General features: G+C 44.9%; 1 protein-coding gene across 1 annotated transcript in view; it reads left to right on the forward strand.

The window, feature by feature from the left end:
* The window catches only part of LOC126536529 (uncharacterized), a 93,905-nt gene that overhangs the window by 54,433 nt on the left and 24,317 nt on the right, over positions 1–15,155 (forward strand). The window contains exons 15-19 of the mRNA XM_050183537.3: positions 4,290–4,408; positions 10,227–10,524; positions 11,936–11,994; positions 14,100–14,279; positions 14,938–15,066. Coding sequence (XP_050039494.2) covers positions 4,290–4,408; positions 10,227–10,524; positions 11,936–11,994; positions 14,100–14,279; positions 14,938–15,066 — 785 coding nt within the window. The remainder of the gene's footprint in view (positions 1–4,289; positions 4,409–10,226; positions 10,525–11,935; positions 11,995–14,099; positions 14,280–14,937; positions 15,067–15,155) is intronic.

Consider the following 15,155-nt stretch of genomic DNA (forward strand, 5'->3'; position numbering starts at 1 on the left):
AGAGGCCTCGTTATCACCCCACTGGAAAGGGGTGTCTTTTTTCAAAAGCTCGGTTAGTGGTCGTGCTATGGCTGCGAAATTTTTCACGAAACGTGGAAGTCCGAACAAAGGCCGATAAAGCTGCGCACATCCTTGACACACTTTGAAACAGGGAAGTGCGTAACAGCATGGATCTTGCCTGGGTCCGGTTGCACTCCGTTCGCGTCAACGAGATGCTCAAGGACGGTAATATGGCGACGGCCAAATTGGCACTTCGATGCATTGAGTTGCAGACCGGCTCGACGAAAAACGTCCAGGACTGCTGAGAGGCACTCGAGGTGCATAGCGAACGTTGGGGAGAATACTATAATGTCGTCCAAGTAGCACAGGCACGTGGACCATTTGAAACCGTGTAGAAGGGAGTCCATCATGCATTCAAAAGTGGCAAGAGTGTTACAAAGACCAAACGGCATCACTTTGAATTGATAAAGACCGTCGGGTGTTACAAAAGCAGTCTTCACGCGGTCGAGATCATGCACGGCAATCTGCCAGTAGCCGGAGCGAAGGTCAATAGAGGAGAAGTAGCAAGCACCGTGGAGGTAGTCAAGGGCGTCATCAATCCGAGGTAGGGGATACACGTCCTAGCCTCCGATTGTCATCGTCATCTTCTCACTGCTCCCCTCTTCGTCATTGCAAATACTGTTCCGTAGCAATATATTGAAAATAATATAATAAATTTAAATGAATTCCTGCGTAACCGTACAAACACACTAGCAGCATGGATCTTGTTCACGGGCTGACGGCGAATGGCAGTTTCTGAAAACTCCACAACAGCAAGATTCTCTTTTTTTTTTTGCCAAGAAAGAAAATATATATACAGTGAAACCTCGTTAAACCGTAGTTGGCCAGAGCTCGGGAAAGGTACGTACTAAACGGTGGTACTGTTTAACCGAATAGCATGAGATCGCCCACTTACCTGTTGAAAACGGAACTCGGAGAGAGTGCGATGAAAGGGGAAAAAACATGCAGTATTTATTCACTTGGCCGACAAAAGCGTTATTTTCGTTTGATGCCGCGGCGGCCTAGCACGACGACGACAGCGGCCTCAAACTTACTGAAGCTGCGTGCCAGCTTTTCAGCCAGCCCCCTCTTCTCGGCAAACACTCGCATGGCAGATTCCTCGTTGGCGTTACGTATTCACCGTGCACGTGCGCAGTAGTGCTGCAGAAGTCCCAGGGGCGCCTTTTTCATTGCCGGGTGCCGGAGTTTGGAATAATTTTCATTTGGAATAGAGTTACGTTATCGTGCCCCTATTGTCGTCGCGACGATTGCATTCATGAGGCTGACGTAACGCGCAGCTTATGCCACTGTCGGGCCTGAATCGCCCGTGCTATCGCTTTCCGTGTCGTCCTCGTCACTGTCGCTAGTCGACACTTCGACAACAACACAGGCAACGATGGCGAAAAGTCGAACAACTTCTTCGCATTCCAAATGCCACACACTGTAGTCAACAGCAGATCCCTGTTGCGTGTCAGCGCCGACTTCTTCGTGTCACGTTCGATAGCACGGACGATGTCTAATTTTTCTTCTATGCTGAGCACCCGGCGTCTTTTTTATCCAAGCTTCGGAACGATGCGAGTCCTCGCTTGCACGACGCCATAACGCTCTCTGGCACCGCGTCGAAATGATGTTGATGTTGATGTGGCTTCACACGCAAACGCACAGGGCGCTTGGAGGCCGTTGTTCCGATCACTGAGGCGTGTTGTTCTGCTGGGCCGCCCGATAGAGACGGCGCAGCGCCGTGTTTGCGCGACAAAAAGTTGAAACGCTACGTTTTAACCGATGCGTACACAATAAGCTGGTACGGTTTATGCGGATACGAAACACATTATGTTCAATGGCCGCTGAGTCGGGGATTTGACTTTACTACTTTTAAAACGAAACTACTGTTTAAGCGGGTACGGTTTAACGAGGTTTTACTGTATTTATGTTCAGGCGATATTTCTGCTATGTTGGCCAGCTCCTCACCATGCTGGCTTTTTAGAGTGTGTCGCAGCCACCTATGACGCAACTATCAGCTACAGTTTGCTTTTCGCACTAAATACTTGTTAATAGAATAAATTAATGTCTTGTTTTACCTTTCACGAGAAGCAACGACCGATGTCATACCTCTAGCACGAATGATAGCTACCATGCAAGGCAAGTTGAACTAGGAGACCACGTTCAGCTGCCACTCTACTGCATGCTAGACGACTCGACTGCATCACGTGCTTTGTACCTTAGGCTATGTGAATAGCAGCCTACCTTTTTTTATGTGCATTGGTGTGATTAGAAGGTAAAGTGTTGTCAAAACAATGCATTTTGCGATCGTCAGCGTTTGTTTTTGAAGTGCCATTGTTACGGATTCATAGCGAAGAGGGTAAGGCCTAGCCGCACCCTCGGCACCAAGCCAGCAGTGGTGGACAGCGGTGAGCTGCATGCATTGTCGTCCCAAAAAGTAGCCGTCTCACAGGGTGTTGCACAGCATGCCAATATGGGAAGCTTTCCGCTGGTTCATTTTCGCACTTTCCACAAGTTGCCGCAAGAAGTTGCATGCAATGCAGCATGCAGACACTTCCACAACAAATTACATTGGATATACTTCATCTTGACAAAAGTCTCAAAAAATTTTGTTTGTTGTAGCCAATAGATCGTTATAGCTAGGTCTGTTAAAAACAAAATTCGCTACATGAATAATATATTGGCTGACCAAAGTGAGACGAATGATCTCTTATGTATCTCAGAGTGCCATGTTTGCGAGAATGTAACTCAAGCATTTCTTTAAATATTTTGTTAAATATTTTTGGCATCAGAGCACGCTTCACATTAAATTCAGGCTTGTAACACAAATATGTGTCACGTGTAATATGAATGCAATGTAATAATATCCTTTATGTAATACCCGGCAAGGGGTCATTAAGGTAGCAAAAGGAAATGAAATTAAATAATGTAATTTATCCTTTTTTTTAAATATTTTTTCTGGCACTTCAAACTGCAGTGAGCTTAAACCTCTAGGCACCGCTGCAATCGCTACCGCATACGGAGCCGTGCTTGAACACACACAACAAACATGGCTTTGCCTTGTTCGGTTGGGCCGCAGGCACTTCTGAATGCTGCCTGTGCAATAACCTTGGTGGCATGGAGGACGACGCCATTCTTGCCTACGGTGACAAGGACATCGGTAGTGATAACCAGTAAATTATGCATGCACTCGTGCTTTCACTGTATTTTGTGACTGCAGTGCACAGTAGTGATGAATAAAGCGCATTGTGGGCATCCACTTTAATGCGTCACTATGCGTTATAATCGTATACATCATTTTTCTTTTTCTCAGAGACTGAAAGCCCCCCCCCTCGTGTTATATTCGTGGTTGTGTTATTGCCGTGTAAAGATGGTAGGTTGTATGACACATCTCTGCGTTTGTATGCTGATCTATTGTAGCAGGTGTGCCTGTATAAGAATGGGCTAGTTGGTAATCCGTATTGAAGCGACTACAGTGCTTGACTGTCCCCATTATTTGTGTTTTATCTGTTTATGCATTGTAGTCGCTTCAGCAATCATACACACTGATATTAGCATATCAAAATTTCACAGTCTGGTCTATGCGAAAAAAATGCAAGCATGAGGCCTCTGACAGGCCAGCAGAGAGTCTCCAATAATTTTGATGGCCCATCAGCAGTTGATCGTTATCGCACACGACATGCGAGCAATGCTAAAATTACAAATGCATTTGCACAGTCATAAACAAGCAACTGTGCAATCAGTGTTGTCACATAAGATAGAAACTTTGGCTTGCTGGCTGCAAGCCAGTCTCAAAATATGGCAAACATGGCTTTTTTTTTTTTGCTAGCGGCTCAAAATATATATTGCATTTTGCATTTTCGATTCTTTTGTAGCTGTAGAACACTCATTGAAATAAAACATGGCCAACCAAATTATACATTTGCTTTGTTATATCCAATAATTTGTTATGTCTCTTTTCATTATAGTGCACTTAGGCTGTATACTTGCACAGCCCTTATTTAGAGAAATTTACTTGCATGTTGATAGAACAAAGAAGTTATTATTGCATAGCCAACTTTATATAAATAAAATAAAGTTGAGGCCGTTTGTGAAAGCTGAAAACCTTTGGCTGTGTCACTGAAGGATTATCCTGCTTACTTTTAATCTTTGATAAACAATACATGTTGAAGCTATTGGTGCCCTTTCTTACCAATAATCGTCACAAGTGTGATTCTTTATGGAAGTTTCACTGCTGGTTCTTTTTCCAGGGAGCGTTCCAGAGCGAAAGCGCCACCAGAAAACTTACTACGAAACTGACCTTGACTCGTCGGTGACAAGTAACCTCGCTCTGGACAGCCGGCCAACATCCTTGTGTGATGTTGTCACTGTGAGTTGATATTTCATTGAATCTGCACTCCAAACGTAGCTTGTGTTGTAGCACGGCAGCATTTCTTGAAGTTCTTTTAAAAAATAAACAAAAAGGACAACAATCATGTCAATCTTGCCTAGTAGATCACACTTGTGGATATCTCACGGTGTTTGTTCTGTGACAAGATTGGGCTTAGTTGCAGAATAGTAAATCAAGATTTGAAGTGACGCTTCTGTTTTCTTTATAGTATTTATTGCCTGCATTCAGAGGACGTTTATGTTATCCTTGTTATAAAGCCCATGATCTCCAAGATTTGGGGCCATGTTAGAGGTCCTGCTCTACAGTTCCTAATAAGTTTAGTACGGCACCTGGAAATGCGTGACCTTTTATGAATAGAGCTAGGCAATCAGCTAAACTTTGTGGTGATTGATCCCACAGTTTCTCACCAATAAGGCAGACAACACGGTAGCAAGCAACATTTTAAGTGAATAGTGCTGACAGAGCGGCAAAAATAAAAGCATACTACATGGCCACATTTCCAGCAGAGGGGAACAAGTCAAATTTTGCTTCACTAGGGCCAATATGGGATCAGCATGGAAGTACAGCTGCTGACCGATAATTAAGACTTGAAGGGAACCATCTAATAGACCGAATAATCAGGAGTCTGAAATATTGGATTGACAGAAAAATGCCTAAGTGACTTTATTTCTAAGGTGACCAAAAAAGGTTATCATTGTATTGCTGTACGGCATATACACTTGCCTGCAACTTTATTGGTCCATATTTAGACCATTTTCATACTGTCGCAACAAATGGACAAAAGTACAGTTAATGTGTGCACCAGGTCCATATACCCTGCTAACATTTAAAACAGAGATCTACCGCACACCGATAGCTGAATGATCACGGGTTTCTTTGCAACTGTCATTGTCCGATGCTTCCCGCATTTAATCGCTGTCCTCATCACAGACATCTAAGGTTGAGTAGGTGTCACTTGAAGCCGCTTGACGATCCTGAGTGACAAAAGTTAGTTACGTGGGACAATGTAGCTATTTAGTGTGAGGAAAAAACGCAGCACCCGTGCAACTGGCACTGCTCTTACGACTAGTCACAAATGCAACGTTTGTGCCAGTTAGCAGCTTGGCTGGGCTTCTCCTGTATTTTGGGTGCAGCCGGTGTCTGTTTGGTCGACTAGGCTTTGCTAGTTCCACTTTTGAAGGCACTGGCAATATTGCCGTTTACCATGCCAGTAACATAGGAAAACAAAAGTATTGCGCTTTCTGCTTTACTGAGGGATGGAATTAGCATGCTTTCATGTAGGTAGGGTCCAAATTACCAAATTGCACACTGAAAGGTGTCGGACATTTTTATTGTCCTTATATACCAGCCTATGGGGCAGATGGGAGTGCTGCAAAGCTGTCCGAATAATCGAGCATGTCAAAATTACGTTCATTCGAATTATCGGTTGGCAGCTGTATACTATACATCTATTGAACCAAGCGGAGCCGTGCTTTAATGGCTTGCAAAGTGGGAATAGTATAAAAACAATCAAACAGTGAAGTTTTTCCTGTTGTCAGCTGGAAAGGGACTGGGAGGACGTGCAGAATAACCATAGCGATGGGATTCTTTTGACTTACTTTCTCATCACAACACGCAGGCAGTAACTATAGTACAGTTAAACCTCGATATTGATACATGCATATTGCGTGTTTCTTGTGGCCGATGCATGTGGGCGCCCCGACGAAGACGACGAACGCTCTCTGGCTCTCGAGCTGTCGGCTGAACTGGCCAGTGCTGCAGTTACCTCTTGTAAAGATACTTTGTAAATAGTCTCCAGTCCTAATCCTTTGTTCGCATAACATTTTGGTGGAGGGTGCCGTTCCCCGTCCTCGCCACGGAGCTCCGCAGCGGTCGCACCGTCCTGCTTTTTGCCATGGCCCCCGGTGACGACACCTCGTCTCCTTCTACTCCTGCGACCCCGACAACAATGTACGTTACTGTACATTACCAATCCCCGCGATCCTGGCATATTCTCCGGCCAAGATAATGTCGAAGTTGAGGACTGGCTCAACCTGTATGAGCGTGTTAGCCAAAACAACCACTGGGACCCTACCATTATGCTAGCCAATGTCTACTACTTGGGCGGAACTCCTCATGTCTGGTTCCGGAAACACGAGGACGAGATCTCTAGCTGGGATCCTTTCAAGGAGAAGCTCGTTGACCTCTTTGGAAATCCCACCGGTTGGCAACTGGCTGCTAGAAAAGAGCTTCCTACCCGAGTTCAGTCTTCTACTGAATCGTATGTCTCGTATGTACAAGACATGCTCGCTCTTTGCCGGAAAGTCGATGAGGAAAAAATGGCCAAGGTTGACAAAGTCGGCCACGTACTCAAAGGGATTGCGGACGACGCCTTCAACTTGTTGGTCTTCAACAATGTGTCCACCATCGATGTCATTGTCGAGGAATGCCACCGCTTTGAGCTCGCCAAAAGCCGCCGCGTCATTCTACAGTTCTCCCGGCTCCCTAACACGGCTGCGACGTCATCTTGCATTGACCTTACTGCTTCACCACCCTTAAATGAGCACGTCACATGTATTGTTCACCGCGAACTCGAGGCTACAAGTCCTGCGCCATTCCGTTCATGCCCACTTGAACCCACCATTGACCAACCAGCCCCGGCGATCTCTCTCATTCAGGCAGTTGTACGGCAAGAATTTGCAAACTTAGGTTTTCCTGCTGCCTGCTCCGTCTCCCGACCTGATGTCCGACCGGTGCCAACTGCTTTGCCTCGCGGCGATCTGTATTCCCCTCCCAGATACCACAACCCTACCGAGTAAAGAACTCCAGACAACAAGCCCATTTGCTTCCGTTGCCTCCGCATTGGCCACGTCGCTCGCCACTGCAGCACCTCCTGGAGGTCGCCGTATTCGAGCTCCTTTTCCTCGTCTCCTCGCCCATATGCCGACCCACGCCGTTACTCGCCTCGCCGTATGCCTCTTACCTCTGACGTATCCGTTGATGTCAGTCGTCCTGCTCACTCGCCGTCACCTCAACGCCGTCGGTCCCGTCGCCCCAGCCACGCCACTATTCGTCGCCAACCAATTATGGACCCTCCTGGACGGAGAACTAGACCATGCAGCTCCTGGAGGTAGTGCTGCATTATCTTCGTCCTATCCAAATCCTCTGTTGATGCTCCTCCCCAACACGAACCTAATTGAAGTAGATGTAGATGGTGTTCCGTTAATGCCATTAATTGATACTGGAGCCCAAGTGTCCATAATGAGTGCTAGCCTATGTTGTCGCCTCAAAAAAGTTCTTACGCCTGCCATCACTCCAGCCGTACGCGTTGCCAATGGTGCCACTGTTGCCGTCAGGGGTATGTGCACTGCTCGCATAGGAATTGCTGGCTGCCAAGTTCCAGGCCTGTTCACTGTGCTGACCAGTTGCACTCATGACCGAATCTTCGGGCTCGACTTTCTGACAATGCATTCTGCCCTTGACTGTTCCACCGGTATGCTGTGCCTCAAGCTTCCTCTTCTTTCAGACGTTCGCCCCGAACAACTGAACGCCCTCTGCACTACAGCGTTTGTTCACTTACCTCCAAAACCGCTAACCTTCGTCGAATTGGCCTCAACGGCAGCTGTGCCTGATGGCGACTATGTCTTTGCACCTATTCGTGATGTCCTCCTGGCGCGTGACATCTCTGTGCCACACTCCGTCATAACCCTCGCCGCTAATAGGATGTGTCTCCCCGTTATCAATTTTGGCTTGATGAAGCAAGTGTTACTTGAAGGCACAGCGGTGGCCACGCTCCAGTCAGTGACAGACGACCACGTCACTGCTTTTGCAGCCGACGCGTCTCCAGATCCTCCTGATTACCCGCAGGATGCCTTGAACCTCGATGGCCCATTACGTCCCATGGTCGCTCCAGACCTCGCACTTGACCAAGTAGCCGCCCTATATCACCTTTTGCTCTCGTGCCGCGACATATGTGACACTGACAAACGACCACTTGGTCAGACGTCCCTTGTTAAGCATCGAATAAACACTGGTGATGCCGTTCCTATTCACTGCCGACCGTACCACGGCAGAGCGGCAAGTTATTCAGCAGGAAGTCAACAAGATGCTCTCCAGAGGCATTGTTGAGCCCTCGTCCAGTCCTTGGGCGTCGCTGGTCGTGCTCGTCAAAAAGAAAGCTGGCACGTGGCGTTTCTGCGTTGATTACCGCCACCTAAACCGAATTACTAAAAAGGACATTTACCCTTTACCACGAATCATTGACGCTCTTGATTGTATTCACCATGCCATGCTAAATACTTTTCGTTCATCGACCTTCAATCTGGTTATTGGCAGATTTCCGTTGATGAGCAAGACTAGGAAAAGACCACTTTCGTCTCTCCAGATGGCCTCTACCAATTCAAGGTTATGCCGTTTGGTTTATGCAATGCCCCCGCCACGTTTGAACAGATGATGGACTCTCTGCTTCAAGGTTTCAAATGGTCAACTTGCCTTTGTTACCTCGACGACGTCCTTGTATTTTCTCCTACATTTGAGATGCACCTTAAACGCGTCGCAGCTATCCTTGACGTCTTCCACAAGGCTGGCTCCAATTAAATTCATCGAAGTGCCACTTCGGGCGGCTACAGATTACAGTGCTAGGCCATCTCGTCGATGCTTCTGAAGTACAACCCGACCCAGAGAAGGTTTGAGCAGTTCGCTTAACAAACTTCAATATAACGAAGTATTTAACTTCTCATAACCTGTTGTCCATAGAACACCATATAATTAGAACCTCAATATAACGAAGTGTGTTTGCATGCGATTTCAGTATAACGAAATTACGCTTCTGTAGCAACGGAATTCCGAGACAATAAATAGAAACTTCTGCTGACGCAGATGGTCAAATGATTGAATTACACCTCTCAAATCGCATGGGATGTGACAAGAGCGGCAGCTGAAGCGGCGCCGCATCATGTTCTGTATAAAGTCCAAGTGTGATAAGGTCCTATTGCTCCCTGCGCACTTAGTGCTTCAGGTGCGAGGGAAAGTATGCGAGGGTGAGACAAGAAAGATGGTGGTTTTTCGAGTGCCGCCTTCCCGCACGAGCAATGGGAAAGAGGGGGGTCGAGCTCAGGGTAACGCGACCAATTGCGCGCGAGGGGCGGGGAGGGGGGGGGGTAAGTTGGGCACGTATGGGCTGTGGCTGCGCATGGCTGTAATCGCCGTTGAGCGCATCCGCATGCCGTGCTTTAGATGTAATCTGCCTCATGTACAAAGAGCGGGCGTGCCCAGAAGGCAACGCTTCATCCTGTAAGCTGTCTTAAGGCACCTTTAGTATTGAAGGTTGCATAATCTTGAGTTTCTGCGACCCGTTGGAGTGAGAAGCAGACGAAGCATTCGCTCCTCGCTGGCGACGCTTTTCATGATAGCGTCATCTCAGTGCGGGCGATGCTATCAGCCGTAGGGATGGAGTGCACGCAAAAGTGTGGCTTGCTTCGCTTGATTCGTACCGCCGATGTGAAGATATCGTTGACATGGCATGGAACCGTATCATTCGTTGCAGACTCCCAAATTCATCAAAATGAATTGTCTTCTCATTAAAATTTGCTTTCTTCAACTGCCTGTTAAGTCGGAAAATTCTGGGGCTCATTTCCATCTGAGAAAAATTGATCAGTGGTTGATTTATTAGCATAAAAGATCGAATTTCAATATACAAAGAAATTTTGATATAGTGAAGCAAATTGCCGATTTTACCTACTTTGTTGATATACATCAAGGTTTAACTGTATTAGTGCTTTGCACATTTTGCTTTCTTTAGTTGTTTCATTTTTTTCAGAATTCCCAGGTTGCAGAACTGGAGTCCCCCAGCTTCTCACCTGAGCCGAGCGATATGGCTGAGGACAGGTCATATGTGGTGCAAGACATTAGCAAAGCAGACGATCGTACTAAAAAGTTCTACGGGCTGCTGCCCCGGGACCGTGCACAAGAAATCAAGACGGTGCGCATTGTGAAGCGTGAGTCTGAGCGCAGGAACAAGGGCAAGGAGCGGCGGAAGGGTGGCCTGGATGACAGCTGCCCTTGGTTGCCCGAAGAGGGGGACACAGTCTTTCAAAACGAGGAGGAGGAAGAAAGTGGTGTGTTCCCAGTCTGCTTTTTGATTTGCGATCTTGCCACAGTTTTTGTGATTAGAGTTGTCGATTAGTTTGGTTGCGTGCCGCCACTTGTTAGCTTGTTAGCCTCTTGGTGAAGCTCAGGTGTTTTTTTAATGTTTGAGCATTTCTCTGCTTACCTAACAGGAAAATTGTCAGTCCATCTGTCCCGTAAGACAATTGCTTTCAAGATAGAGCACGCAGCAGTGAGTGACTTTCTTTTTGTGCTGCCTGTCGTTTCAACATGAACGAAGCGGCAAGAACACAGTGCTCACGAAGGTTTCAGCACAAGCCACACCCTGCTCCTTTCACAGATCGCTTTCAAGACAGGGGCCCACATGTCTTTCCTCAACGCAAAGCGGTGAAAACACAGCGTGCAGAGCTATCAGCAGTTGGCACACTGTCTGCATCATAGAGTGCTTTCAGGATACGGTCCGCACAGCCGTGCCAGAGTATGTTTCATTGGTCTGTGCCGTCGCCCAGTTAAATAAGAAGTTCAGGATGGACAAGGCTCTAAAGAGCGATAACAGCTTATGATGACCGGAACGTCATCAGCGCACCTAGTGCAACCGCCTGCAGTACTTGGCTTGTGTTATCAATGCACCTTGCACCGCCATCCGCACCAGTTCATATTGCCACAGCACTGTCATTTGTACTGGCCGAATCGAGTTTCATAACACTGATAATGACACTAGGCTGCATGAAGATGAGCAAGTAACAATATGCTTATGTATACTTAGACAACTCCCAGAGGAGGCTCTGTGTGAATTTTAAAAATTATTATTATTATTATTATTATTATTATTATTATTATTATTATTATTATTATTATCTTGAATGTTTTAAAGGCCCAATGGGCATTATAGATGGTGGCGTATGTATAGAATATTGTTGTCGTTACTTAGTATGTCACGATGGCAGTCATATATATTGCCCATGGTTACACATTGGCTAGCGGTAAGAAACACTGCAACTATCCAGGCAAATTTTAAAGAATTAGCAGACAGAGCATTAATACACAATGAAATTAAAACATTTCAGAGCAGACTACTACAATAGAGCACATTAGAAAAATTCATAAAATTATTACATAAGTAATTGGTACTAGGTGCATAAAATATCATAGTGTAGAAAAAATAATTTCACTCTTGTACAATGTGGATGAGAAAGAAATTAGTATCTACGAAGGATCATAGTTGATCACTTCTGAAAGGCGTTGGTCCTTTGTTCGATTGGTGGACTAGGATGAACTTTTCTTCGACTGCAAAGCATTATTTCTGAAGAAACTCTCTTGGTTTTTATGTTTCTCTTTTCATAAAGCATCCTCTATTTCACAGATTTCTACCAAAATGATTTACTACATGTCTGCACTTTACATTTATTATTTCATTTTCAGCAGAAACCAGGACTCCGGACGCCTCTGTTTTAACGTATGAATCGTCGTATGAAACCAAGGTAAGATTTTCATAAGTTACTATTAACTATCACTGCAGTTAGTGAAATCAAATCAAGTGTGGCTATATCTCTGTAGTAAATCGATCTCTGAATGCAAAAGGCACCTGCACATTACTTATTCTGAAGAATAAAGTGATTAGGTTGTATTGAAGCCACTTGCTTTTGTGGAAGAAGTTTGGTACCTCAGTAGCAAAAGAAGGTCATTAGAATGGTATCAGGAACTTCAAATTTTTATGTGTTTATGGCAGTTTGATGTTGAAACATTTTCTCTTACTTGCCTCACTCTGAAGCTTAATCCTCTGCAAGATCTCTTTTACTAGAAAAGCATCCTCGTTCTTGTATGTCATATTTGCCATTTGTTCTTGCAGTAATCATAGATTCCAGCTTATTATTGCAAAGAAATAAGTGGAGGAAGGAAACAACTCAGGAGAAGTAATTTATGTCACTTCTTTTTTTTTTAGCAGGAAGTGAGCTCTCTGCCATCTTTCTGGGCCAACTCGTTTAGACTGTGTACTGTGTTTAAGTGTTTATGTGCCGCTTTAAGCATTGTGCAATGCTCGACTACTCTACTGCCTCGCTCTTTCTCATCGGCTCACCTGACTAAGATGCAGCAATAGTAAAGGGGAGCTTGCCACCTTGTCCCTAAAATGTGGTGGCCAAAGGAAACTTCTGCATATACGCTATGCACTATGTGTTGTCGTCTGCATTTACGCGGACATTGCCAGAAAACTCCTACCATTCCTGTGGTTGGCTCTTTGCAGGGTGAAAGTCTAGACATATCGGAGAACCTTAAATTTTATTGATAATTTCAGCCACGTTTGGTGCCACCGTGACGTCAACATTTTTTAGCTTTGTTTCCCAAGTGTGAGGGGGCCAGAAGCTTTGCGCACGCTACTACTACACCAGCAGTGAAGGTGGCATGCTCATTGGCCTGTCTGTCTCTGCAATGTAAACATCTGGCTGGGCTGCGGCACTCTTGTGCACAAGAATAAATCAGCAGTGATGTCACCTGGCATAAAAGAATTTTACTGAGCTTGCACACTTCAGCTGCAAAAATGAGCCATATAGGGCATATTTGACGCTTTGTTTCATAGTACTTCAAATGTTTTACCTGTTTTGTCTCTCGTTCGGTCTGCGGGTGTCACATCATGCTAGTAAAATTATCATTGCTCGCTGATCGCCTAATATTTATCAGAATTACTTGCAACTGGGCTTAGAAAGGCTTAGTTTATCAAGTTATAAGTTTCTCCACTGTGTTCTTCTTTCACATTTTGTGCATGGGAAGGAGAGAAATTCAGTATTTCATTTGAAAAAAAAATGTTACAATGCCATATAGATGTGAACAGTCCTGGTGAGAAACAGTATTACAACCCACATAGTGACTAGCAGCAGTACTTGGTGTAGGCTGGTCCATACTTTATCATTGTGTTAATTAAGGCACTGAAAACTGTGGCTAGAATGATTGGCAGAACCTGTGCAGGGCTACCAAATATCATGAAGTTGTATAAGAGAAACTGGCCTTCCTTTGATGACCTGCTTTACTTTCTTTCTTTTTTTATCCATTTAAATGCCATATGCATCTGCCAACTTTAACTAGTTTATCATAAAATGCCTGATCTTTAGAGCTTATTTACAGTTGTTGTATTGACATCAATAATTTTATGATTTTTCATTTGCACCCAATTTAGGTCAAAACTTATTTGAAAAGGGTACAGAAACAATCGCTGACTGAATTTCTAGAGCCCGATTTTTAATTTTTCATGCATACCTGCAGCAGCGCCACCCTCTATAGAACCAATTTATAATAGCAAGTGAAATTTTGGCAGCCATTATGGGAATATTTCATAAATAATCTTATTAAGCAATTCCTTCTCTAATGACTATAGGGCAAAACATATGTTCACAGAACCCTACTGAACAGACTGCACTTTTTAAAAATAAGCACTCGACACCTTGACAATACTAAAACAAACCTGTGGTATTTTTCACGAAATTTTTGTCTCTTTTGGCTTCAACTATAGTACATCAAATTTTAAGGTCGGTGGGACTGCATACGAGAGCTCTTGCGTTCTTTCCTTATTACAACCCTTTGACTTCGTACACAGAAGCCAGTTCAGGACAGCTCAAGCTCTGAAGGCAGAAGCACAAGTTCGTCGTCGTCAGCAGAGAGCACGTCTAGTGGCCAGCGCACGCCAGTGAAGACCGAGTCTCGTCGCAACAAGCGTCGCCACTACACCATCTCTGGGAGCCATCCTTTCCTGGAGCAGCATTCACCGCCTAAAATGGTTAACACCTTCTTCACCTCTTACTGTGCCTTCCAGTGAACCACTTTTCTTTCTTCGGCGAGTGTGGTATCAGTGTCTGCCCTTCTTCTGGGCCATAACCTTTTATTTACTTGTTGGGAGCGTGCACATATTTTTCAATGGCCACTATGCACACTGACGTGGTGTATGTACATTGTTACTTTGCTTTTCTAGAATACTGAAGATGTTGTTTTTATCATCAGAGGAGGCTTGGTGAGCAAGAAGATAAGCAAAAGACTGCTGGTGATACCTTATTGAATTTTCAGCACCAGGTTGCTGGGAAGTCGTGGATTTTCACAGCATTTCTTTCTTTGTAATTAATTGTGTTTTGGTAATGGAACAATATTTCCTGTTCTTAATGAGCCTATACCTAAGAAGTTTGAATAACTTATTCTTCAGTACACTGGGCTCAAATACGAAAAATAAAGAACACTCCTTGAAATTTGTGACATCATGCTAAAATAAAAGCATTGTGGTTTTAATGCGAAATTTGAAGACGAAAAGCTTGACATTAATTTTCTTCTCTAGTAATCAGCATATCTCCACTTAAAGTTTTGAAAGAATACATCACCAGTGTAAACTGTTTTAGTGTTTCTTTTTAGTCTCCATTTGACCCAGTTTGTGCACATTGCTGATGCAGCCTGCTGGCCTGCGGTCACGGGATGACATGGACATGGAGCGATGCCTGAGGACAGTCAACACGCCAGACATTGTGCGCTCTACTATAAAGAAGTCTGAAGTCTTCGACGAACAGACCATCGACATGCAGGTGGGCACAGCGTAGGCTTCCTGTTTGGTGCAGGCCATATTGTTGTCACGTCATACACAGTTGAATCATATGTGGCAGTTGTTCACAAA

The sequence above is a fragment of the Dermacentor andersoni genome, chromosome 4 (assembly GCF_023375885.2).
Source record: "Dermacentor andersoni chromosome 4, qqDerAnde1_hic_scaffold, whole genome shotgun sequence".
Classification (NCBI taxonomy): Eukaryota; Metazoa; Arthropoda; class Arachnida; order Ixodida; family Ixodidae; genus Dermacentor; species Dermacentor andersoni.